Source organism: Triturus cristatus, chromosome 12 (assembly GCF_964204655.1).
Source record: "Triturus cristatus chromosome 12, aTriCri1.1, whole genome shotgun sequence".
Lineage (NCBI taxonomy): Eukaryota > Metazoa > Chordata > Amphibia > Caudata > Salamandridae > Triturus > Triturus cristatus.
The window spans coordinates 795,105,196-795,131,084 of record NC_140595.1 but is presented as its reverse complement, the minus strand read 5'-3'; the positions used below and the strand labels follow the sequence as shown (position 1 = coordinate 795,131,084).

The following is a 25,889-nucleotide window of genomic DNA, read 5'->3' as shown; positions in this document are numbered from 1 at the left end:
CCACTCATGTTCAAAACACTGCAGTTTGCGTTCAAATTTGTAGGTTCGCATTAAAAAATTACCTGAATGGGCCAATAAGGTATTTAAAAAAGAAAAATACTCAAATTCCGCTTGCTTTCAAAAATTACTCAAGCGGCACATCTTGCGTCAAAATTTCTCCCTGAAATTACGCAATGTGGAGTAATGTCGTAATGTCAGTCATTTTGTATAGATTTTATTATGCGAAATTACCAAAATTACGCTAATTACTCCGGTGTTATTAACATGTCACCCAGGCCTATGTATGACCACAGTTCCATGCTCAATTCTCATTTCCCATCACTTCTTGGTTACTATAAACTGGTTTCACCTGGACTTCACACACTATGCTGCCAATCAGAACCTAACCTGAACACTAACCCTAACCCTTTAAATGTTAAAAACTGGTAGTTTATTAACACTGTTAACCCTTTGATGATGTGATGATGCACAACAAGATGGCAATCACGGTCATGGTCCTCGAGAGCTAACTTTGAGTTGGTACTTTAAGGGAGGTAAAGCTACACTTCATGGGAAACTGGCATCTCAGGGGGGGCGATGAAGCTACAGGGGTCACAGCGTCAATAAAACTGTGTGTCATAAGGGTTACCTCTGCCTGGTGGTTGTTTGCCATCTCTCTGGTCATCCTCTGCATGGTTGCACAGGTGCAAGGTGTAGACAGCAGACAAGAACACCCTCCCTGCCCATAAACAGGAATATGCTTCTCTCAACCCCACCTACCACAAATTGACTCAAATGAAAGAGTACTAGCATACTTCAAGTAACAGATTTTATTACGGGAATGCTTTTTATTAAAAAAAAAAAAAAGAAAAGGGACACCAATTCAAAAAAAAATTAGAAATAGAGATTGATAAACATTTAACAACTCAGTTACAGACATGGAGGAAAAGAGCTCCATTTTTCTTGACACCGTAGACTCAGACAAGCCTAGAACCATCTCAATAAAGGTGAAAACCATCTCTGCCACTGAAGCAGAACAAATTGAACCCAAACAGAATCAAGCCAATCTAATCGAGACAAGCAGCAGCCAGTGGCAACACCAGCAGAGTACAAGCACCTGGCAAACTAGGAGTTGAAATAAAACACCACTGATGACAGAAGAGAAGCATTTTAAAACAATTTTAAGCACCTCCAGATATAGCTATGGCCCTCCAATGCAGGTCTGTCTATCAGAACCCACATGAAGCTCCAGATGATTTGTTCCACGCATTCACGAAAGACCAGCTCTCTTCCCGACATTTCTTTTACACCTTAACTTGACTGATTCTTCCTGTCAATGAGATCCTCCTTCAGACATACTTGGAAAGTCAGCCCCCTCCCTCGCAGTCTTACTTCCCAATCTGCAGACTCAGAGTCAGCTCACTCCCTTAATTCCATCACCTTTCCTCAGACTGAATTCCCACCCGTCAGTAATCTCATCCTTTCTGCACCTTGATGTATGGCTACATTCTCACTGTCAGCTGTATAACAATTATTGCACCCATAGGGACAGTCGAAGCCTCGTTCCCAGTCTCATTACACCTTCCTTCCTGTAAGGTATAACATTAGTTCTGAAAACCTAGGTAAACCCTTGGTGCCACCCCTACAAAGCTCTTCACATTTTCAAGGACATATACCATCTTCCGGTCAGCGCTATGATCTCAGGTGAACCATGCACCCCCTAGGTATGGGGAGATCCTCTCCAACAGTGCACACCCTTTCTGTATCTCACTGTGGACAGTTTCTCCATTGAATCTCCCTATCATCCTCTCAACACTTGAGGTGGGTCTATACCCTCCTTGGTACAGCCCCCGTCAATTTTCTTTGCCCCCCCATCATATGCTATTGACGGACAGGTGTTCGGCTGGACTTCTCTTCAATCAGACGTCCAAATCATCATCTGGATCCTCATCGTCCACGTCATCCACAGCCTCGGGTTCGTAATAGATCTTTCCACCGCTGCCTCGAGATTGAAGCAGAGAGGACTTCCTGTTGGGGGAAACAGAGGTACCATTATTCCACATATCAGAAATGCAAAAGCTTGCAAGAGAGCCTCAATAGGTTCCCTGTTTTAGCAGGCTGGTCATGTATAATGACTTTGAGGACTCAAAAGTGTGCCTTGTGCCTGGATGGTAATGGACAGACTGTCTGACTGATGTTCAATACCTAGTTCTTGAAGCCAGCACAGCTCTACATGTAAACAAATGCATTCCATTTGCTGGGGAATGCCACTACTGAGCTCAATTGATAAGGTAAAGGAATGTCTGTAATTCTAGAAAGAAGAATTCACCACTAAATAATGCAGAAATTCCATGACATGGTATATTTGAATGACCACATCATTTTTCAAAAGAAGGTTAGGTTTGTTTCAGACCATATCAGATTGAGAGAGTAATAATCCACCTTTGCGATTGAAAAAGAAACTTCTACACACATCTGAAGGTACTGAGATAAGGGAACAATGACCTTGCCTAAAATATTCAAGACTGGCAAGGCAGATGCCATAACTGTCAGAGCAAACATTTTACCAAACCTGGGATAATGAATAAGATTTTTCTGTATCTTCTTATATCGGCTTCACCAAGGCAGTGAGGCTGTGGTCAGAGGTGAAAAAAGATGTATGCTTCATGAACCTATTTGAATCAATGTTCTAGTGTTTAAAAAAGTTATATTTGATCAGCATGCTAGCACACTATTACCCTTTAGGACGATCCAAACGAAAGGGCTACAAATGAATGAGGACATTGGCTAGAAGCATACAACTAGACACTGCCTGGCATTAAAAACCTCAATGGGGAACGTGACGAGGTCAGTTATGGCCACTTTTGTGCTGCCAGTCTTGATCTGGCTCACACTTTTGATTCAAGGGGCCACACAACAAAGTATGATAACTTTGTTACATCCTGAATTGAGCTATCACAGTGTTGAAACTATGCAAGCAAGGAAAAAACACAATTAAAAATTGTTCTGGATTCACTAATGGATGCTCTTAGCCACTGCATTAGATATTTTTTTTTCAGCCTCACTAGTACTGATGTCTTAGTTTGTCACATTCACATTCGTAAAGACCAGGTACAAAGCGGGTTTTAAATTTGCTTCTTGCTAATGACAGCTGAAATGATCATTGCAATGAGGTCCTCAGATTAGAAAAGCTCTACACTATTTTAAAGATAGAAATTCTGAACGTAAAGATCCCATGCAGTGCATTACATCGCAATAAGGCAGAAACCCCATTCAGAGACAATCATACCAATGGACGTTCTGGAGTGCAAAGACCAAACACACATCAAGCAAACGAATGTTCCGGAATACCTTTTGTTGGTGAAGTAGAATTCATTAGAAAGCCCAGTGCTGTGATGGTTTATTGTCATTGTAAAGTAAGGCAGGCTCAAATGAAAAAGTTACTTACCATCGGCAACGCCCTTTCTGGTAGGGACATTATCTAACCGCAGATTCCCCACCATGTGAATTTCTCCAGGAGTTAGACTGGATCCGGAACCTTTTGTAGCAATGTCCATGGGTGTCAACAAATGGCTCCAATTGTGGTCTGTCCCACCCCAGATGGGACATCGGGCCCTTATATATTCATCACCTCAAGGCACGGACATTTGTTTCTCTGCCCATATGGACGGACATGTATCCAGTGATTGTGGTAGGGTGCAGACTTCCAGATTGGGATTTTATTAAAGGGCTGCATGAGTCCGTTCCATGTATCGGGCACGGTTGGATCAGTGAGCAATCTGTGGTTAGATAGTCTCTACTAGAAAAGGTGTTACTGAAAGTTAGTAACTTGTTCTTCTGATAGAGACTTCTAATCGTAGACCCTCACCTTGTGAATAGATACCATAGCAGCACCTCCCCAGATGGAAGATATGTGGAAAGGTTCAGACCAGTAAATCCTGCACGACTGATCAGGTGAAGGGCCATTCTCGCCCAAACTGACAGTTCAGACAGTAGTGCTTCATGAAAGTGTGGAGGAATGCCCAGGTGCCTGGCCAGAATTGACAGCGCCGTAATAGAGGCCTTCCCTCTGGTGGAAAGCGCGCATAAACCTTCTGGAGGCTGCCTCTTGGCTAGCCCATAGCAGATCTTGTGGCAAAGACAATCCATCTTGACATGGTTCTCTTTTGTGTTTCTTTGCCCTTTTTTGCCCTGGAAAAATTTACAAAAAGTTGATCGTTCTGTCGGTAATCCCTGGTCTGATCAATGTAAAAGCTGAGTACTCTCCTAATACCAAGGCAGCGAAGCCGCTCTTCCTCTTTAGAGGGGTGAAGAGGTGCATAGAAAGCTGGCAAGATGATGCACTGCCCTATGTGGAAGGGCATATGTACCTTGGGTAGAAATGCCACATTAATCGGAGGAAATGTTTTGACAGGAAAAAAGAAGTGTGCGATTGTACCACTGACAATGTCTGGAGTTCATTCACTTGTCTGACTGATGGTATAGTGATGTGGAATGCAGTCAAGATGGGTAGGAGACAAAGGGAACAAATGTACATTAGTTTGAAGGGTGTGCACAATAGGTAGGTGGGAACCAAATTTAGTTTCCAATGTGGCATCACAAAAGTTGTAATCAGCAACAACATGGTCAGTCCCTTCAAAAAATGCATCAACACAAGTGACTTAAAGAGGGATGGCTGATCGGTAACCTTTAAATATAGTCACAGCAAGACTTTGCTGGGCTAAATACAAACAAAACGGAACATCTCTAAACTGTGCATTCAGTTGTGGAATGCCACTGGAAGAACACAAGACGACAAATATCTCCCAGTGTCCTGCATAAATCGATTTGGTAGCTGGACACCTGGCTGCCAGGATGACTCTAACCACTATGGGAGCGAGAATGAAAGCCCTCAACTGTTGTTGCTCAATCTCCACACATGGAATCACAGGTTGTGCAGGCTTAGGTGCAAAACTCGGCCCTGCTGCAGCAACAGGAGGTCCTCCCAGCTGAATCTGAGTGTTAGACCTGGCATTCTTGGTGTGGTTTCCCCTGTCTTTTTGCCTCTAACTACTGTATTTCCGACTGTATGCTGGACTTCGTTTTTGCTGGTGTTTGAACTCTGGGCACTTTACCACTGCTGATCAGTGCTAAAGTGCAAGTGCTCCCTGCATAAATTGTGATTATGATAGGTTATTCATGATTGGCATATTTGATTTACTGGTAAGTTCCTAGTAAAGTGCACTGTGGGTGCCCAGGGTCTGTAAATCAAATGCTACTAGTGGTCCGGCAGCACTGATTGTGCCACCCACATGAGTAGCCCTGTAAACCTGCCTCAAGCCTGCCACTGCAGTTTCTGCAAGTGTAGTTTTAAATTGTCATGTCGACCTGGCAAGTGCACCCACTTGCCAGGCCCAAACCTTCCCTTTTTAGGTCAAGCCTCCTAGTGCAGCGCGCATGCGCTGCTGTAGGAAATCGGCCTCTTGCAATCACTTCAGCTTCTGTAGAAGCTTGTGCGTGTGGTGCTCACATGCTTTTGGCCTTTGCGTCTGGCTTTAGCACGCAATTGGCCAATGGCGTGTGGATGTCCCAGCTTTTCCTTAAATGTTTACTCCCAGAGCGTTTTGCTCTCGGGAGCCAACAGCGGCGTGCAGGGGCCATCTGTTTTGGGTCAGGCTTCATGCACGTCCCAATCACCCCACCTCCACAGGAATGCGCGTCGCTTTATCTTTTGCGGCTGTGGTTGTTTTCTTTTCATTCTGAGGCTTGTCGTTCTGCTTGTTTTTTTTTCTATTTAACCATCCCCCGGACCGCCGCCCCCTGACAGGATTGAAAGTCAACCAAAGTTTCCCGTTTCAATGCTCCGAAACAGGGAAGAAATCGTGCGACCCAAGCCTAGCCGGGGACAGCAGGCATTACTTTGCCAACGGAATGATGGCTACACGCATCGCCATCACGCAGTTTCTCGAGAATTACCTTGTTTTCGTAAATAGCTTCTCGAGTCCCCGTTGGTGGCCATGACAGTTACATCCAGGAATTGTACTGTCTTCAGCGAATCGGCAGCAGGGTTGGATGGTAACACCAAATACACACTACGTCACTTCTCATCAGCAAGTGACGGCAGGAAGTCCTACAGACTGGAACAAGCTCGGACAGTCACTTAATTGCCTGCATATTATCACATCTACAAACAAAAGTGTAAATCGCCCCCATATTTGAACACAAACGTCAACCACACAACACCCTAAAATCAAACCCCCTTTCTCCATTTCACTTTCGCTTTCGGTGCGCAACGCCGCACAAGTCCAATTGAGGCTTACCCTGCCTGGGCGCACGGCACCTGTGTGGAGGTGGAGCAGGGGTGTTAACAGTTACGCTGCAGCTGCATGTGGACTACGTCTGCGGAGGAAGCGAGCACCTGCACCCTTTGATGCGAATGCCGGATGCGCTGCAGCGGGTATGAAAGCGTTGCTTGCACTCTGAAACGGTTGCCGTCTTCGGTATGCAGGCTGCGTGCTTGAACAGCTGCCACCTCTTGCATGCTAGCTTTATTGGTGAAGGATGCTTGCAGGCTTTCCGGAGTGTTGCGGTGAAAGCTTGCACACCCCCGCTAGGGTGCGCAGGAAGGTATAAGACACCAAGAAAAGCCAGTTTACGGGAGTTTTAGTGAGTCGCCTCATTATCCCAAAAAAGCAAACATAAGCCTGTTTTTTGTTTCTCAATGGTACTTGCACAGCGGTGCTCTGCTGCAAGTCTAATATGCAGCTGTTGTACATATGAGGAATAAAGGATGTTGTTCCACTGTGCGCCTTCTTTGTGGAAGACAGATGCTTACACAGTTTGTCTGAAACCAGTCCTTGTGTGCTTGTTTCCAGTGCAGAGAGGACCTGGCCAGGCATTTAGGACTGGCCTGGTACCATGAGAAACAGGGTCAAGATTGATTCTTGCACCAGTCTATCAATGGCGCGTGCAGTGGCTGCCATTGGTGCAGCGGCACTCGAACTTCGAGGGGACTACTGAACCCTATTACTATAATTGAGGTGGAACCACAGAACTACTTCAATGCCACATGCTTGACAACATCTTATAAGGGGTAAGTGGGAGATCTTTACAAAAGTAAACCGGGAGTGCCCTGGCTGAATCAGGTCTACTGGCATGTGTGATACTGTAGTGCTCGGAAAAGTAAGTAGTGCTTTGCCGGAATAAACATGGCTATGATATACGGACACGCAAAATGGCAGTCTATATGAACACTTAAAGATAATGAGCAGTAGTTATACTGGCCACAATAGTCTTGCATCGCCTATGAGAGGCACAAAAACTACTTTCAGCGCCACCTTCCCCTGCACAACAAGGTTACTAGCTGCTTGGGGGTAGGTATGCACGAAAAACTAAGCGCCTCACGTACTAATAGGTTCCAATAGACGTTGGCACCAGAGCAAGAGAAGCTCCTTAAGCTGAGTGCCTGCTGCCTCTCAAGATCACACGGTAGCGCCTCACTCATTGGTTACTACGGCGCTGTGACGCAAGGCGGATGACGAAACTGAACTTGCATCTGAAAGGAAAGCAGCCCTGATATTACATACAGCAAGTAGGAGGCCACAGTGACTTGAGTCGGCGTATATCTCCTTCGTTCAAGTTTGGTAGACAAAAAATAAAGGGGCACCCTCCACAGCCCAGAAAGAAGGGGCTTGCTCTTCGTTTCAGCGCGTAAAGTAATTCAGGATGAGTGGCTGAATGCATAGCGCCAAGTGTTAAGATAGCCACAAGACTACAGCTGTTTCCGGACGAGAAAACAAAAGCGAAGATTCTCCGCTAGTGCACAGAGTGAAACAAGCATTGGCATAGCCAATAGGTCTTGCCTTTGGAACCTTATAAGTATTTAGTTATGCAGCACAATATACTTGGTGCAACAACATTAACTGTTGCATGGCTAACACTTATAAGGTCCCAAAGGCGAGACCTATTGGCTATGCCAATGCTTGTTCTACATGTAAGGCACCCCTAAGGAAGGCCCAAGGTAGCCCCAGGGGCAGTGTATGTGAAAGGCAAGACATGTACTGGTGTGTTGTACATGTCCTGATAGTGAAATACTGCCAATTTAGCTTTTTCACTATTGCAAGGGTGATCTCTCCCATGGGTTATCATTGAAGATTTCTTGTAACATTTTACAAGTGTACGTTTCAATTTGGAAGAGGCAGAGATTTGGAGTTTGGGTTCTCTCAACTTTTTATTTAAAAAACTACATCTTTCTGTGAAGGTGTTTTTTTAAATTGTGTATTTGAAAATGCCACTTCTAGAAAGGGGGCATTTTCTTGCTTTACCATGCTGTGCTTCTGCCTGCCTGTGGAATCTGCATCTGGTTTAGACTGACAGTTCAGCTGTTTGTGCATTCACTCTAGACAGTCACAAAAAGGGAGCTGAGGTGTGCTCTGCAAATCCTGATTGCTCATCACCAGGCTGATGGGCCTTCCTGAGCTAGAGTGGTGGGAGGGATGGTCAATGACACCTGAATAAGGCTGTGCCTGTCTTCTCACAAAGCTGTCTCCACACCCCTGTAGTGTGTCTGGTGCCAAGACAGGACAAGGCAGGATATATGCACTCCAAAGACTATCCTTTGAAGTAAGCCTGCTTCAAAGGCAGAAAGGTGTATATGTTTTGGACCTGTAAACCCACATTTTCAGTACACCTCTGGATCAAGAGGAGACTCCGCCAAGGAGAAGAGCTGAAGACCTGTAAGGAGGAATACTATCCCTTTGCTGTGTTGCTTTGCTGGGTTGGCCTGCAGTGGCTGCTTCTGTCTAGCAGAGACTAAAATGAATGGACTTTTGCTTAGGTATCCTGCTTGAGAAGATTCTCTGGTGTCCGCTTCCCCTCTGTTAAGGCCATCAAAGACTTCGTCTGCAGCCCCCCCTGAACTCCTCTCCTAGGAGTTCTGACCAGCCAAGTGGTGCCAATTCCAGTTATGGGACCTTGGAAGTGGTTTGGATGCTTTAAAGACTTAAAATCCATGCATCGCCCATCCAGCGTCGTTTTCCCACCACATGCTTGCCATGAAGTAAAAAAAACAATGCATCGCCTAGGGGCGGCTGAAAAATCGACAGAGCCGGTTCACGTCCGGAATAACCGCTGCCGCCAGAGTCCAGAGCACCATGTCTTCGATGTCTGAGACTCTGCTCCGACTCCTACGCAAGGTCATGCTGTGCGGCTGAAGGAATCGACGCATCACTGTTCCATGGCTGGAAGAATGGACGCAGCACCTGTTTTGCTGTCGCCACATCGCCCCCTAGCGCGTCTGGATTTTCACGCATTGCACCTGTGCGCCAAGTTTCCAGCACTTTCTGATTTCGACGCATCGCTTTTCCTCGCAGTAAGGAATCGACGCAACACCTCTGCGTGCAGCAGAATTGACGCCTCCATTACCCTAGGACTCAAGAATCGACGCATCGTTGTGTTTTCCGGCGCTGTGATTACCGACGCTTCTCTCCCTGGCGGCTCTTTTTCATCTAGGATTTTGACGCAAAGGTACTTTGTGCTAAAATCAATGCATCCATAGAGTTCTATGGACAGAATTACGTAAACCTTTAAAGTGATATCCTGAGTTCTGTATGTTGGATTGTTGTCGTTTTAGTCTTGATCGGTTTTGATAAAGATTGTTTACTTTTCTAAACTGGTGTGGTGTCCATTTGTAGTGTTTTCACTGTATTATGTGATATGTACAAATGCATTACACATTGCCTCTGAGATAAGCCTGACTGCTCGTCCCCATCTAGCAATGGGGTGAGCAGGGGTTATCTTGAGTCTGCAACTCCCTGACTAGAAAGAAGAGTCCCTACTTGCACAGGGTGCATACCACTGCCAACTAAAGACCCTCTTTTCTAACAGAGGACAAGTACTCATGGCCAGAAGTTCCAGGTACCACACGGTCCTCACCCTGTACGGAATCACTAGGAGGATGTGGGCCTGGTCTTTCTTTACTTTTGTCAGCACCCTGAGCAGGATGACAGTTGGAGAGTAGATTATCAGAAAAAGCAACCATGCTGATGTACCAATGGGAATCCATTTAAGGACCATCTCTTTTATAACGCAAGTTTTGAGTGTATGCCTGATCTAAATATATATATTTATATATATATTTATGTTTGTGACCCATCCAGTGAGTATTCTTCTTACTTGTGTTCGTATTGTTTAATCTTTGATTCAAGTAACTTTCTCCTAACGTTGATATACCAATGTCTTCTCATTTTTAAAAACCCTTCAGTTTAAACAGTTTAGATAGTCAACTTCCCCTTCCACCCTATTTTCTCTGGAAATATTTTGCCAGGTTTTTTCACCAGTCCAGTTGCTTGTGGGAAACGGTCCTTTATCTTTCTTTGTCATTCTGGGTAATGCATGTATGTAGCCCTTTTCTCAAAGAGCATGTTGATCTATTTGTATTGCTGAGTTGCCTGTGCGCAGCAAAGGCCCACTCATTTACCACCAACAGTTGGAATGTTGTGTAGTACTTTTCAGTGTTGGGCAGTGTGAAGTGTTTTCTCCGGTGAGAGATTTCTACACACAAGCTCGGAAGGACGGTCTCAAAGTTATAGTTGCACAATGTTTTGGAGTCTGTAAAGATCGTTAACATTTTCTCTTTCTATTCTCATCAACCAGGGAAGCTCCTCAGTGGAGGGGCCTCACACAAGGGGGAGTAAGAGGGATTGATACACCATTTGAACCTTAGTTTTTGACAAAATTAGAGCCCCGGGTTGCCCTCTGGTGGAGGGTAGTGTCTTTTGTCCATTATTTAGTGAGAGGAACACCACAAAGATTTTAGCCCCCTTGTGACTGCATTCCAGGATGATATAACTACTGCTGGACCACTCAACTGGTTGGTAGGACTCTAGAAAGGTAGCAGCCTCTCTTTTCCTTGTACTGAGAGGAGCCTGTGCAGAGTTAGTTGCCAGTGCAGAGGATGTGGCTCCATTCTTGTACAATGATCTGAGCTTTCCAAACCCATCAGGTCCACTGGGTTGCGTTTCTGGAAACGTGAACCGCACATAATTGGCAATTTATGTGGCCTTTTAGTGCTTTATGTAGACCTTGATCAGTGGCTGTGATTCATCCAGCAGAGGTTTCCTACTCAAGGAAATTCTGTATGGAATCTTATTTTGTGTGGGTAGTACCTTTCGGAGGTGTGGGTTATGCCTATAGAAGTGTCCTTTAAGTGGGGGGGGGGGGGGTCTTTTTACCTTTCAACGTGACTGTGTGTTGTGTTTTTTTTCAAAGAGGTGGTTTGAGTCTTGTATCCCTTACACCTAGCCAGTGTCAGCCAATGTAAGCACAATGCATGTTTGGTTTTTGTGGACCTCCTGCAGCGAGCCTAACAGGGATCGTGTTGTAATCTTCTAATGGATGTGTGCCACTGGAGTAAGTTACTGTACTGTGGTGGCAACAATAACTGTTCCAGTCCAGGAGGCAAGGATCCAGACACGAGGGTTGGTGTCTAGTCAAGTAGACTGGTGTCCTGTGTTTGCTCCAGCAGATTACAATGCGGTTGGTACTATCCTCTGACCCTGATTCCCCTCTTTACGCAGTTTAGGATTTACCACTGCCCAATTATATGTGCAGGCATCCCCTAAATCCTGGCTAGAATAGTTGGTATTTTATGGTTTATATAGATTCTGCTTCACAATTTCCAGGTTTGGCGCTATATTTAATAGGTTTTTCACTCTGAAGTACAAGTGGTCAGATGTAGAACAGTGAAACAATACGCTATGGAGACGATTTGCTAAAGGATTCCAGCCCCGCTCCGAATTCCAGCTATTTTGAACTGTATGATTTGTAAGTTGGTCACTTATTGGTTGAGGATTGATCAGATTAAGGAGATTATATATAATTAGCAAGTAATGGTGTTGTATAGGGTAGTAGGAGACTGCAGCATCAGCCAATGTGGGATGTGTTGAGGGGCCCACTAGTCTTGTGTGTTGGGTATGGTTGGGTAAGGCATTTGCTTGAGTGTATGTTTGATGAAGAGAGCTGTGTTCCGATATGTTGTTCTTGGAAGAGTCCAAGTATTGGCTTTCAAAAGGGTCCAGTTTTGTGATATTGCTGTAGATCTGTTCAGGTTTCCTTTCTTTAGAGTGCGCAGTGGGTGCAGAGTGGGTAAACTCCAGAGTGGGTGTGGTGTGTATTAAAAAAGAAAGCAAGATGTCATATGGAGAGCCCTGTGGTGTTGGTGTTTTAGTTGACTGTGCTGTACGCAAGTGGGAAGAATGGAGGCACTGGGGCTGGCAGGCACTAGGTGGATGTGAGAGGTTCCTGGTGATGTGCTGGGCTTGAATGGTATGTTGTGGGCTGTATTGTTCTATGATGTATTGTGGTGTAGTGTGATGATGTTGAGGGGTTTGGACTCAGGTAGGTAGCTAGTAGGAGGGGATGACCGAGTGCCCGTGGTGTTCAGGAATGCATGTGGGATGCTAGCAAAAAGGTTGAAAGAGGAGGCAGGACAAGGTGGTAGATGGTTCATATGTTAGTGAGAGAGTTGTATGTTCAGGAGATGGAAAAATAAAGATGTCATACTAGTCATATAAAGAAGAGAGGGAGGACTGATGATGGAAGATGGATAGAGAAGGGGAAGTGCTGGGAAGGAGAGAGTGAGAAGAAGAGGTTCAGATATTTTTTAGGGGATTGAGGGCGGGAAACATTATACCGGGGAAGAGCGCTGGGGAGTGTTGGAAGAAGCGGCATGGCGATGCAGTGGGGTAGGCCATGGGGTGTGTGCATGGGGAAGGGACAGATGGGGGATAAGTGTGGGGCTGTTTAAGGCAGGAGAGAGGATGGCTGCTAATGGAAAAAGAAAAGGGCTGCTTGTGCACCAGTGGTGTCTTTAAAGGGTGTGAAAAGAAAGCAGAGCAGGAAGCTACTGAAAGGTGAAGGGGGGTGGGGGGGGGAGGTCGTCAGCAGTACCTGGATACAAGCTCAGTCTTCCCAGCTGGATAAGTACAGCTCTCTGGTCAGGCCCTCACCGGAAAGGGAGCGGCGGAGAAAAACAAACGATGGGCGAGGATGGTTGTGCAAACATTGCAGGTCTGTTTCAAGAAGGTTAACATTTTGAACTACTTGGGAGGCATTTATGTACAACTTTTGTACAGCAGAGAAGGCTCAGAATACAGGAAAAGTCTATGAGTGATCATGAGTGCTAAGGAGATGTGCACGGTGGGTGTAGAAGGGACAGAGGCGAGCCGTCTCACTTACTTCTCTGCGCTGAAGAGGTACGGCAATGGCAGGTTTTCCTTGGCCTGGCGTTCCGAGTCTGACAAGTTGAGGTTAAAAGTCAGGTTGGCCGCTGGGTCCACCTGTGAGAAAAAGTAAGGGATATTGGTATACCAGAAGCGAGATCTTGAGGTGCTGCAATGAAAGAATGCAGAGAGATGGGGGGTGCAGGGCACTGTTCGATGCTTGGCATATAGCCAGGCTCTTTTAATCAGACTCAAAGTCAGACTGGAACCAGAAGCCTAAGTCAAGGCATATCCGCACAGACCACACAGAGGTGCAAGGCCAACCAGAGGTAAAATACTGTGTGCCTGGATCAATCCCATGAGGCGCTAGAAATGACACGTTCTGCATTTCTGAGACCAAAGAGTCCTACAGATAACAAGTGTGTGTGCACCAAAGCCATACAGCCCCAGAAGTACCAGGCTCTGTCTCTGAGACCATAAAGTCCTTCAGCTAACAACTGTGTGTGTACCAGTTCCCAAAGACACACAGCCCCAGAGGTACCAGGCTATGTCCCTAAGACATACAGTATTACAGCTAACAAGTGTGTGTGTGTCTGAGTGTGTCCGAGTCAGTTCCAAAAGATATGCAGCCATAAAGGTACCAGGCTCTGGATTTCTGAGCCCATGGAGTGATCTCAGTCAAGCCTACAGATGAAAGGCTCTGGGACATTCCAGCCCTACAGCTTTGTTTCTGTACAAGTCCTCGGACCATTCACTCAGAGAGTAACCCTAATCCAATCCAACCATAGAGATGAAAAGCTGTGTGTGCTAGTTGCAATACCTTGTAGCCCTTGAAAGGACATAATCTGCATATCAGAGCCAATCACAGAGCAATCGCTGCACTAGAAGTGTAACGCTTCGTATCCCAGGGCCAGTTCCAAGCTCATGCAGCTCTACAACTGAGATCCTGTATATCTCTGAGCCCATGTAGCCTTGGTGTGGTGAAAGGACCTAAGCAATATTGAGCCTATCAAGGCACATAGAGGATAGGTTCTGCATCTCAGTGCCAAATCCCTGAGTTCATAATGCCCTGATTATGCCATGCGCTACATCCCTGTGCTAATGCCCTGAGCCCGGGAACCTTTATCGATGACAGGTTCTGCACAAGAGTTAGAAGTCTTGGTCTGTTTCTACCAGTTCACTCCACCCTTCACCCCAAGCCCATGCAGCCATGGAGAAGACAAATCCTGCATTCCTGAGCTATAACCCCGAGTCCATCTACCACCAAAGTTGGGCCAATCCCATGAGCATTTCCAGTCCGAGATGGCGGATATGCTCTATTCCTGTGCCAATCCGCCCAGTCTGATCCAGGCTCATGGGGTGATATGCTATGTATTCCAGGGCCCAGCTCCGATTACCATTTCCACGGCCAAAGGTTACATTCTGTGCATCCTTATGACAATTTCCTGAGCCAGTCCATCTATAAAGGTGGCAAGCTGTGCACCACTGTACCAATCGCCTGAGCCCACTGAGTCCTGCAGATGAAAGGGGCTCCAGCTCTCTCTGCAAATTTTGAGCTCAATACTGAATTAAAAGCGACAGGTTTTGTATCCTTGTAGCAATTCTATGATGGGAAATGTCTGAGATCCCTGCAACAATCTCCTCAGTACATACTTTAAGATGTGACAGATTCTGGAGTCCTCAACATATCCCAAACCCCCACAATTTAGTCACAACTCTAGAGGTAATTAACTCTACTTCTGTGTCAGTCCCACCATGGAACTCAACCACAGCTCTAGAGGTAATCCACTCTAGTCCTGTACCAATCTCATCCCTTGAGTTCATCCACAACTCTTGTGGTGACCCACCCCAGGAACTCAGCCAAAACTTTAAAGGTAATCCACTTCTGTGCTTTTTCCACCAGGGGAACCCAATCACAACTCTAGAGGTAATTCACTCCACGCCAATACCACCATGGAAAATCAACTATAACCGTGGAGGTAATTCACTCTCCCCCTGTGCGAATACCATCCCTGGAGCTCATCCACAACCCTAGAGGTAATTCACTCTATTCCTGTGTGAATCCCATCCCTGGAGCTCATCCACAACCCTAGAGGTAATTCACTCTCCTCCTGTGCCAATCCCATCCCTGGAGCTCATCCACAACTGTAGAGGAAATTCCCTGTACGTCTGTGCCAATACCACCATGGGAAATCACCCATAATCCTGGAGGTAATTCATTCTCCTCCTGTGTGAGTCCCAGCCCTGGAACTCAGCCACAACCTTAGCGGTAATTCACTCTTCTTGTGTGCCAATCCAATTTCTGGAGCTCAGCCACAACCCTAGAGGTAATTTACTCGCCTCCTGTGCGAATCTCATCCCTGGAGCTCATCCACAACCCTAGAGGTAATTCACTCTCCTCCTGTGCCAATCCCATCCCTGGAGCTCATCCACAACTGTAGAGGAAATTCCCTCTACGTCTGTGCCAATACCACCATGGGAAATCAACCATAATCCTGGAGGTAATTCACTCTCCTCCTGTGCGAATCTCATCCCTGGAGCTCAGCCACAACCTTAGCGGTAATTCACTTTCCTCCTGTGCCAATCCCATCCCTGGAGCTCATCCAGAATTCTAGAGGTAATTCACTTACTTCCTGTGCCAAACAAAACCTGGAGCTCAGCCAAATCCCTAGAGGTAAATACACTCTCCTCCTGTGCCAATCCCATCCCTGGCGCTCATTCACAACCGTAGAGGTAATCCACTGTACTCCAGTGACAATCCACTCCTAGCATTGACAGGATGTGACATCCCGTGGCACTCACACCCTTGTTCTCTCCTCCTGGACTGATTCTCCTTCACATGCATTTAATGTCATACCCTGGGGTCAGAGTCCTCTGCCACCACTGGTTGGGGTTTTGATGGGTGCACGGTTTTCAGGGTGAATCCCTCTAAGATGGCAAATGAGAGATCCTGGAAGAAAGAGAATGAAAGAAAAATGTGAGTGCATAACCTTTAGGCAGTATTCTCAGCTTCCTGACTCTCCATCAAATGCCCATGCAATTCATCCATATAAACTGTTACCTTAAATGGCAAATACTATAGGTTGTTCCACATGTCCAGCAGCAGTCCAAGCCCGAGCCAGCAGGTGCTACTGTAGGAGCAGGCCAAGCCTGAGCTGGCAGGTGCTACCATAGGAGCAGGCCAAGCCCGAGCCGGCAGTTGCTACTGTAGAAGCAGGCAAATCCCGAGCCGGCAGGTGCTACTGTAGGAGTAGGCAAAGTCCGAGCTGGCAGGTGCTACCCATAGGAGCAGGCCAAGCCTGAGCATGCAGGCGCTACCATAGGAGCAGGCCAAGCCCGAGTCGGCAGGTGCTACCATAGGAGCAGGCCAAGCTCGAGCCGGCTGGTGCTACTGTCGGAGCAGGCCAGGTCCAAGCTGGCAGGTGCTACAGTAGAAGCAGGCCAAGCCTGAGCTTGCAGGTGTTACTGTGGGAAAACGCCATGCCCTAGCCGGCAGGTGCTACCGTAAGAGCAGGCCAAGCCTGAGCCAGCAGGTGCTACTGTGGGAGCACGCCAAGAATGAGCCAGCAGGTGCTACTGTAGGAGCATGCCAAGCCCGAGCCGGCAGGTGCTACCATAGAAGCAGGACAAGCCCGAGCCGGCAGGTGCTACTGTAGGAGCAGGTCATGGTGGAGCCGGCAGGTGCTACTGTAGTAGCAGGCCAAGTCAGAGCTGGCAGGCAGGTGCTACCATAGGAGCAGGCCAAGCCTGAGCAGGCAGGTGCTACCATAGGAGCAGGCCAAGCCCGTGCAGGCAGGTGCTACCATAGGAGCAGGCCAAGCCCGAGCTGGCAGGTGTTACTGTAGGAGCGTGCTAAGTCCGAGCCGGCAGGTGCTACTGTAGGAGCAAGTCAAGTCCGAGCTGGCAGGTGCTACAGTAGGAGCAGGCTAAGCCTGAGCCGGCAGGTGCGACTGTGGGAAAAGGCCATGCCCAAGCTGGCAGGTGCTACCGTAAGAGCAGGCCAAGCCTGAGCCGGCAGGTGCTACTGTGGGAGCACGCCAAGCCTGAGCCGCCAGGTGCTACTGTAGGAGTAGGCCAAGCCTGAGCCGGAAGGTGCTACTTTGGGAAAACACCAAGCCCGAGCCGGCAGGTGCTACTGTAAGAGCAGGCCAAGCCCGAGCCAGCAGGTGCTGCAGTAAGAGCCGGCCAAGGCCGAGCCGACAGGTGCTACTGTGGGAGCAGGCCCAGCCCGAGCCGGCAGGTGCTACAGTGGGAGCAAGCCAAGCCCAAACCAGCAGGTGCTACTGTAGGAGCCGGCCAAGCCCAAACCAGCAGGTGATACTGTAGGAGCAGGCCAAGCCCGAGCCGGCAGGTGCAACTGTAGGAGCAGGCCAAGCCCGAGCCGACAGGTGCTAAAGTAGGACCAGACCAAGCATGAGCCGGCAGGTGCTACAGTGGGAGCAAGCCAAGCTCAAACCAGCAGGTGATACTGCCCGAGCAGGCCAAGCCCGAGCCGGCAGCTGCTGCTGTAGGAGCAGGCCAAGCCTGAGCCGACAGGTGCTACTGTAGGAGCAGATCAAGCACGAGCCGGCAGGTGCTACAGTGGGAGCACGCCAAGCCCGAGACAGCAGGTGCTACTGTAGGAGCAGACCAAGCATGAGCCGGCAGGTGCTACAGTGGGAGCACACGAAGCCTGAGCCAGCAGGTGCTACTGTAAGAGCAGGCCAAGCCCGAGCCAGCAGGTGCTACTATAGGAGCCCGCAGGTTCCACTGTAGGTGCAGGCCAAGCCTGAGCCAGCAGGTTCTACTGTAGGTGCAGGCCAAGCCCAAGTCGGCAGGTGCTACTGTAGGAGCAGACCAAGCCCGACCTGGCAGGTGCTACCGTAGGAGCAGGCCAAGCCCGAGCTGGCAGGTGCTACAGTAGGAGCAGGCCAAGCCTGAGCCGGCAGGTGCTACCGTAGGAGCAGGCCAAGCCCGAGCCGGCAGGTGCTACAGTAGGAGCAGGCCAAGCCCGAGCCAGCACGTGCTACTGTAGGAGCAGGCCAAGCCCAAGCCGGCAAGTGTTACTGTAGGAGCAGGCCAAGCCCGAACCAGCAGGTGCTACTGTGGGAACAGGCCAAGCCTCTTCTACCCAGTGGCTTTGATGTTACAAGTGCATTTCTCACCCTGGCAGGGAGGGGTCACTGCGAGAGGAGAGCTTAACTAACCCTCCAAACTTTAGCAAGTACGGAAGGGATGACCTGCAGGGCCAGATTCATGCCAGACTGCCACATAAAGTAAATTAGAATACAGAAAATATGAAGGGGATGAATCTACCTAGAGTTTATTTGAAGCATTTGGACATACACTGGACTCGCCTTCAGTATCTCTATACACACTCCCAATCCCTAAATTCACCTATTACCTTTTTGATGACCTTGCCTGTTTTCTTACGGTGCCGAACAGTTGCTGTTGCCAGAGCTTCACTCTCACATGCTGGGCTGGTGCTGCTAGGGCGTGGCATCACTGTCACCACGGTGCTGGCGACGTGGCAAGCGCTAGCCACAGTCCCAGGGTCGTGAAGGTCTTGGTGCACAAGAGCAATGACTTGTCTGAGTTTTGAACCTGATGGAAAACGAAGCAGAGGTTAAAAAAGACTGAGGGTGAACAAGGCAGTAGATAAGTCTAGAGCTGTGCTGGGGATTAGGCGGGTTTTAAACACAGTGATCCCTCAACGGAAAAATATACAAACAAACAATAAATACAGACTCAATCAGTACTATATTTGAAGCTGTCCAGCCGGACAGATATTTTAATATTCAATTATTTTTCTAAAAAATGAACAAAAGACATTTATAGTGGGACACAATGTATCCAACTTAGCGAATAGGACGAACAACGTGTAACAGAAAAGGCTCAGGCAGAGTGAGTTGTTTGTATGTAGCACATTCTGATGTTACAAACAAAATATAGTGGAAAAGTGTATATGGTGTACATTAAGTCGACGGCGTTTCGATCCTCACTAAGCATATTAGGATCATCATCAGGACATGAACATTAGCATGCCTGGGTACATTTGCCTGTAATTTCAAAAACAAAAGTTGGGATAAGAGAAAAGAGAAAAGAGAGACACGGGATTAGATTTGACAAAAATGAAAGAGTGGCGTACCATCTATTGCTAATAAAATTTGATGTAACCAGTGATAATCAGTGAGTTGAGAAAGCGGCGTGCGTGAGCAACACGTGGACTGTGAAAATGGTGGTGAAGAAGGTGCACAGGGAATCGGCGCTCAATGGGTGAAAATCAACCATACACCTATAAAAAAGGCTACTAATGAATATAAAGGGGGGGGGGGGGGCGGGCGCGCAATGGCCAAGAGCCAGCCAGCCAATTAAAGCGCTGAAAAAGCATAACACTAGCGTGGTGCACCATGAATAGCTGGTAGAACAATACTGATGCAGCCAACGATAGTGAAACAACGGTGGAAATCTTACACGGAGACGTGCGATGGTGATCGGCGCATGAAGGGCGAAGAGTAACCATACAATTATCCTATCATGAAAGTCACTGATGCATTAGAAGATAAAACATCATGGATGACCCATGGGGGCGGGAGCAACCCAGACTGGGGCAGTGGTGGAGTCCGGACCTGCGGGAGAGGCAAGCTGTTAAGAGTGGTGTGTGGGGGAGGTTGATCAAGGAATGTAGAAAAAGTAGAGACATACCGGGGTCGGTCAATAACTACCAAGTGGCGGGTATATTTAGAGCTGCGTGCGCGGGCATGAGTTCAAATAGTCAGACCGGGTCAGATTCGACCTAATGGGAGTGAAGGAAAGGCCTACGGTTAAAACTGAGTATTTTTCGTCTTTCACGTGGTGGTTACTCAACCCTTGGGTCACGCTTCTATATTGTATGACTTTTCCATGGTTATTGCGCGCCCGGCACCACTTCTAATGCATCAGTGACTTTCATGATAAGATAACTGGCAGCAGGTATTTGTATTGCTTCGGTCCATGCTCCAGTTAGAGTGTTAAACCTACTGGCTTTACCAATGCTTGTTTTAATTCAACATGTCTAAATTGATTCAATATGTGAGAAATTACACTGATAATTAAAAGTCTAACACACAAATAAAATACTTGCGCATGTGCACTACGAGATGCTCATTTAATGAAGATTAGAAATGCTGCAAGTTTAATAAAAGCCTGTGAGTTCCAAGTTCAATCTTTGTAATTGTAGTGGTTTCGAGTACTGCATAATCCCACAAATGGAAGAGCACTGGACAGCCCATTTCAAAAAGACAGAACTAAAAGCCCGCCCCAGTGGCAGAACAACAAACGCCCACAGCCAATCACTGTGCAATGCGCAACCTACACCGATGCCAAAGCAAGCCATGTTAGGGACAAAGCAGCGTAAACACGCTGACGGCCAGCCAACTGCTGCCAAAAGATGAATACTGCACTAGATACTTGAAACAAGATGGCAGCATCTGTTCACCGACTGGGGAGGGCCTGCCACTGGCATTGGGAGATCCGAGAACCATTTCACTGCATCAACACAACAAGCATTTGCAATGCAATAGGTCTCGCATTTGCAAGAGTTTGAGCGATTAGGACGGTAAATGACAATGCTTTTTAGGTCGAGGACCGTCTGGTCTGCCGAAGGCAGAACCGGAAGTCGGAGACTTAATGTTTCTGAGAGTGGCTCTTTAGCCCACCTCTCTTTTTGCCTCTCCTCCATTGGCTGGCTTCCTAAACGGAGGCCAGCCATTGGAGGAGAGAGCCGTCCCTCCAAATATTCTCCGTCTTTTTCAGATTCGGGGGCGTGTTCCGTGCTATTCTTTCCACTTTTTAGCCACGCCCTTTTAGAACAGCAGGAACACGCCCTCGAATCCGAAAAAGTTTCGAAGCTTCCATCTGCCATTTTTTCGCTATCGTCTGGCCGTGAGGATCTTCTTGGCTGACCCAACGGGGAGTACGGCGATGCCTGGCGAGGTCCAGCGGAAGGAGCTGCACATCGCAATCCGACCCCGATTGGATAAAGGAGGCGCAGCCTACGTAGGCATCTGCCTGCGCCACGACCAGTGGAGCCCACCGGACCGCTCCTAGCAGCGGAGAACGTGACTCACTGCCTGGTTTCAACATCTTGTGCGGTGAGTGTATCGGGGTCGATCGGACGTTTACTGGAGTGCTGGTGGGAGAGGTGAGATTCTCGCGCAGCATGGACCTTGCCTGATTGCCCCCGCCAACGCCGGCCTCCTCCTGTCTTGCTATAGACACTACGACCCTGTATATTCCAGCATAGATCGGCGCTCATTTTCCTAGCGCTACCGGAGGACTGCCCCAGAGTAAGCCCCACTGCACACAGCACCAACTGGCAGGACGCACACAGCGTACCCTATCCTTCTCCGCCTGTACTAATCGTGGGGCGATCTCCAACCTAGGCAGTTGCAGATCAGCTGCTGTAGAAAAACCTGTAGTGCCCGTTTCTTTACTCCTCCAGATATGCCAAGAATGTCTCACTGATTCTTCTTTTCCATCCCTACCTCTTTACTCGGGGGGGGGGGGGGGGGGGGGGGAGGGGAGAGGGAGTCGGAGAGGGGGAATGCGAGGTGATGAGCTGCAAGTCACCTAGAGAATGGAGGCTGGGAGCCGCGGGTCAGATTACGTACATTGCAAGGGTCCAATTTCAAAACGTTCTGGACAATTTTGCAGCGACATTTGCGCCTCTGACCAGGGCTAAAGCGACGTATTCCACATCTCTGTAAATGCAACTTTCGGGTCGAAACCCAAACCGATAAAAGTAATTACGGCGTCAGTGGCAAAACCTCCGCTAAGAGCCCCAGTGCACTCCTGACCTGGAGATGGGTGCACACTGGGAGGCAGGTTCCTTCTACCAGGGCAAGCCCTAACTTTGTGCTTCATCCAAGTAATTCTCACTGAGTACTTGTTAAGAATGATTTCAGCTTCAAAAGGTGGACAGCGCTATCACTGGCTCTCTGTGCAACTAGTATAGTTAACTGGACTTAGTGGGCAGGAATCAATCAGTTACAGAGAGCTCTGTGGTGCTCTCACACCGTGTGTTTTCTTTGCATTGTGGGAATTGTAGTTTTGCTTTCCTTCTGCAGCGCTCGAAGTGCCAGAAAGAAATAAAGGACTGAATGAGATACTCCCACCAACACAAGAGAACTGGAGATCTCCGACTGTATAAACAAGCATTTGCAATGCAATCTGTCTCGCATTTCAGCTACTTTGAGCTATGGCTCCCTCAGTGCTCCTGTGTCCGGCTGCTGCTCTGGTCTCCTCCCCCTGTTCTCTCCGGCTGGCGCTGTTTGCTCTCCTCCCCCTGGCGCTCGCTCCCTCTCCTCTCCTCTGGTGGTGTTCATGGCGGGCCGAAGCTACCCAGTGACATGACGCGCAGCTCTGACGGATGGGCCTGCTCCGGGAGAATCTGCGGCCTGCCGCTTGGGTGATTTGTCCCCTCGCCCTCTCTCGCCTCAGCGCTGCTGCATACTCTCGGCCTCTCCCTTCTCCTGGGCTCTCCCCCCCCCACCCTACGCTCCTGTCTGGGTTAAGTGAGACCCTCGGGGTCCCGGCGTCAATTTATTTTGGAGGATGCCCAGGTGAGTCAGCAACTAAATTCCTGATCTTTAGCAGCAACAATTTAGTTTGTGTTGAGAGCTCCGTAACGCAGCCAATAATAATTATTTAAATAATGCTGTATTAGAAATCGTAGCTGTCTTTCATTGAAGTGTGTGTGTGTGGGTGGCTCTGTGTGTGTGTGTGTGTGGGTGGCTGTGTGTGTGTGTGGGTGGCTGTGTGTGTGTGTGGGTGGCTGTGTGTGTGGCTCTGTGTGTGTGGGGGAGGCTCAATGTGTGTGGGGGAGGCTCAATGTGTGTGGGGGAGGCTCAATGTGTGTGTGGGTGGCTCTGTGTGGGTGTCTCTGTGTGTGTTGGTGGCTCTGTGTGGCTCAGTATGTGTAAGTCTGTGTATGTCTGTGTGGTTCTATGTGTGTAGCTGTGCGTGTGTGTGGCTCAGTGTATGTGTAGCTCAAAAAGTGCATAGGTGCCTCTGTGTGTGTGTATAGATGGCTCAGTATCTTTATGTGGCTAGCTCGGTATGTGTGTTAAGTGACTATGTCTCTGGCTAGCTCTGTATGTGTAAGTCAGTGGCTCTGTATGTGGATGTCTGTAGCTCTGAATATTTGTGTGGATAGCTCTCTATCTGTGTCTGGATGACTCTGTAGGTGTGGCTCTGTATGTATGTCTGCGGGATACACTTTGTATGTGTGTGGCTGTGTGTGGGTGGTTCTGTATGTGTGTGGGGTTGGCTCTCTCACTACGTCACTCTCTCTCCCTAACTCTCTCTCTCACTACCTCACTATCTCTCACTATCTCACTATACTACACTCTCGCTCACTAACTCTCTACCTCACTCTCTAACTCTCTACTCAACTCTCTCTTTATCACAGCAACACAATATCACTACCACAGTAACTATCTCTCACTCTAACACACTACTTAAAAACTTGACTCTCTCTATCTCACTACATCACTATCTATTTCTATCTCACTACCTCACTATATCACAACATACTCTCTCAAAACATCACTACATCACTCTCTCACTACCTCGCAAATTCACTCTCTTTCTAACTCACTAATTCACTCTCTCTATCTCACAACATCACTCACTGTTTCTATCTCACTACGTCAGAAAATACCTCACTCACTAACTGACTCTTTCACTACCTCACTCTCAATCTACCTCACTCTCTCTCACTACCTCACTCTCTATTTCAATACCTCACTCTCTCTCTCTATCTCACTCTCTCTCTGCTAATGCAATAGGTATCACATATGCAAAAAAAAAACTAATGCCAATAGAAATGACAATGCCATTTATTTAGGGATACAAAAATGATGAGCAATACCAATAGCTCTACCTAGAATATTGCAGAGACCATTGCATTGTAAATGCTTGTTATTTATGTGTTTTGAAAACCTGTAAGCAGTGCGCAAACATGCACTTAAACACATAAATAAAAGGTATTATCATTTATAGTGCCAATAGCTTAAATTATCACAAATGCGAGACCTATTATATTGCAGATACTTGTTTTAATGGCTCTAAGTAGGACATTTTGATGGCTTCTCAATTTCCAAGTGTGGTGTGCAGAGATTAACTCTTCCTATTTTGATGAGATACCACCACCATGGACCACTGATGACACTTAGGTAGCTGACTGATGGAGTGTGCAATTCAACATAAACTCTGTCCATGATGCCCAACAACACTTGCAACAAAAACTTCAGGTGAGATGGCAGAATGGGGTGGGTTGGGGGGGAGGGGGGGGGGGGGGGAGTTAGAGGTGCTAAGGTCACTTGATATTAGAAGTGAATTTCGAGGAGTGACGGCCCTTGGGGTAGAGATGTTGAACAAGTGAGGTAGATGTAGTGCTTTTATGGTGAAAGTGCTAGGCCTAAAGGGCAACATGCATGGGGTGGGTGTCATGTACCAGGGGGCAGTAGTCTTTGTGCTATGATGGCTGTGGAGAGTGTGTGAACAACGATGCATTGGCCCCCGAGAGGCGGCCGCCGCCGTGGGGGAGGAAGCTTAGCACTGCTGCGAGAGTCAAAGCTGCAAGCAACAGAGTTACCCCCCCTCCCTTTTAGGTGTATGTCTGTGTGGAGCAAAAGATGAGTAAATGGCGAGCCATATGGGGCCGCTGTGCTTCTGCATCAAGGTGGCAGAGGTCCCCACTGAGCCTGGTGCGTGGATTTCAATGACAGTGGCCTTAGGGAGCAAAGCAAAAGGGGCCCTATCGGGTTTGCAACATAACAGGGGGTCCCTCCTTTACCTGGTACATCATTTACTGCTTGGTAGTGGTCCTGTGATTAGGAGGGAGGGAGGGGGTGGGGTGGGGGGGGGGGTGGCAGCAGGATCGGGGTTTGTAGGATGCCAAGGCAGCAAGTGGTGCAAGGTTTTGGGTTTGATGCCTTGGAGCCGTGTTTTTTCCGTGGGAACTATGCTTCTTGAGGGGGATGGGGGGCAGACGGAGGGGCACACGTGGCTGAATGAAGTGTATTGTTAAAGTCCCTTTACTTAGCTGCGTTTTGTGTTACTTTTCCCATTAATTTTAGGACTTATTAGGTGCACAAAAACAACGCACAGGGGTTGGGTGTGGGTCGGTACAGTCTGTGGGTTTTAGGATTCTCACTCACAATGCAGACATGTGGGGTGTTACACTAATTTCTTCATGCAGCAGAGACGTGACACGTTAGATGCGATTTGTGCAGCCTCTCCCAATCCTATTGCATGTTCCAAGAGCCTGGGGCAAGCCCAGAGTACAGTCACTCATGCCATGAGTGCACTTTGAAATAAAGAGACCTTACCAGCTTGCGCACACGTGAAGATCTGCTGCTTCTGGGTTCAATAAGTACATGCGTCCTGCGCCTCTGTGTGGCCGCCATTGCTCAAAGACAGCGTCCTGGGAGTTGTGGGGTGGTGGTGGTGGCCGGCACTGTTGAACACAAGACTTCAAGCCATGGTAGCTGGGTGGGGATGCGCACACGCTCCGCCAAAAAAATCAATTAAGAAAATTGAAACAAACTCACCGCTGGATGTCCCAGCGTGGCCACAGTCCTGCCGCAGATATGTGTGCCTGTGAGCTATCTCTGTTGCTGTGGCTTGCACGCTTGTCTCTTGGCACTTGACGCCGTATGGGTGCACATCTCCTGTCCGGGTGTGCAC

General features: G+C 48.0%; 1 protein-coding gene across 1 annotated transcript in view; it reads right to left on the bottom strand.

The window, feature by feature from the left end:
- Positions 1-794: 794 nt before the first annotated feature.
- Positions 795-25,889, bottom strand: part of ELP5 (elongator acetyltransferase complex subunit 5) — a 67,426-nt gene continuing 42,331 nt past the window's right edge. Inside the window, exons 5-8 of the mRNA XM_085637417.1 lie at positions 18,562-18,761; positions 16,036-16,128; positions 13,195-13,295; positions 795-2,007 (exon numbers count right to left, since the gene is read on the bottom strand). Coding sequence (XP_085493543.1) covers positions 1,899-2,007; positions 13,195-13,295; positions 16,036-16,128; positions 18,562-18,761 — 503 coding nt within the window. The 3' untranslated portion in view covers positions 795-1,898. The remainder of the gene's footprint in view (positions 2,008-13,194; positions 13,296-16,035; positions 16,129-18,561; positions 18,762-25,889) is intronic.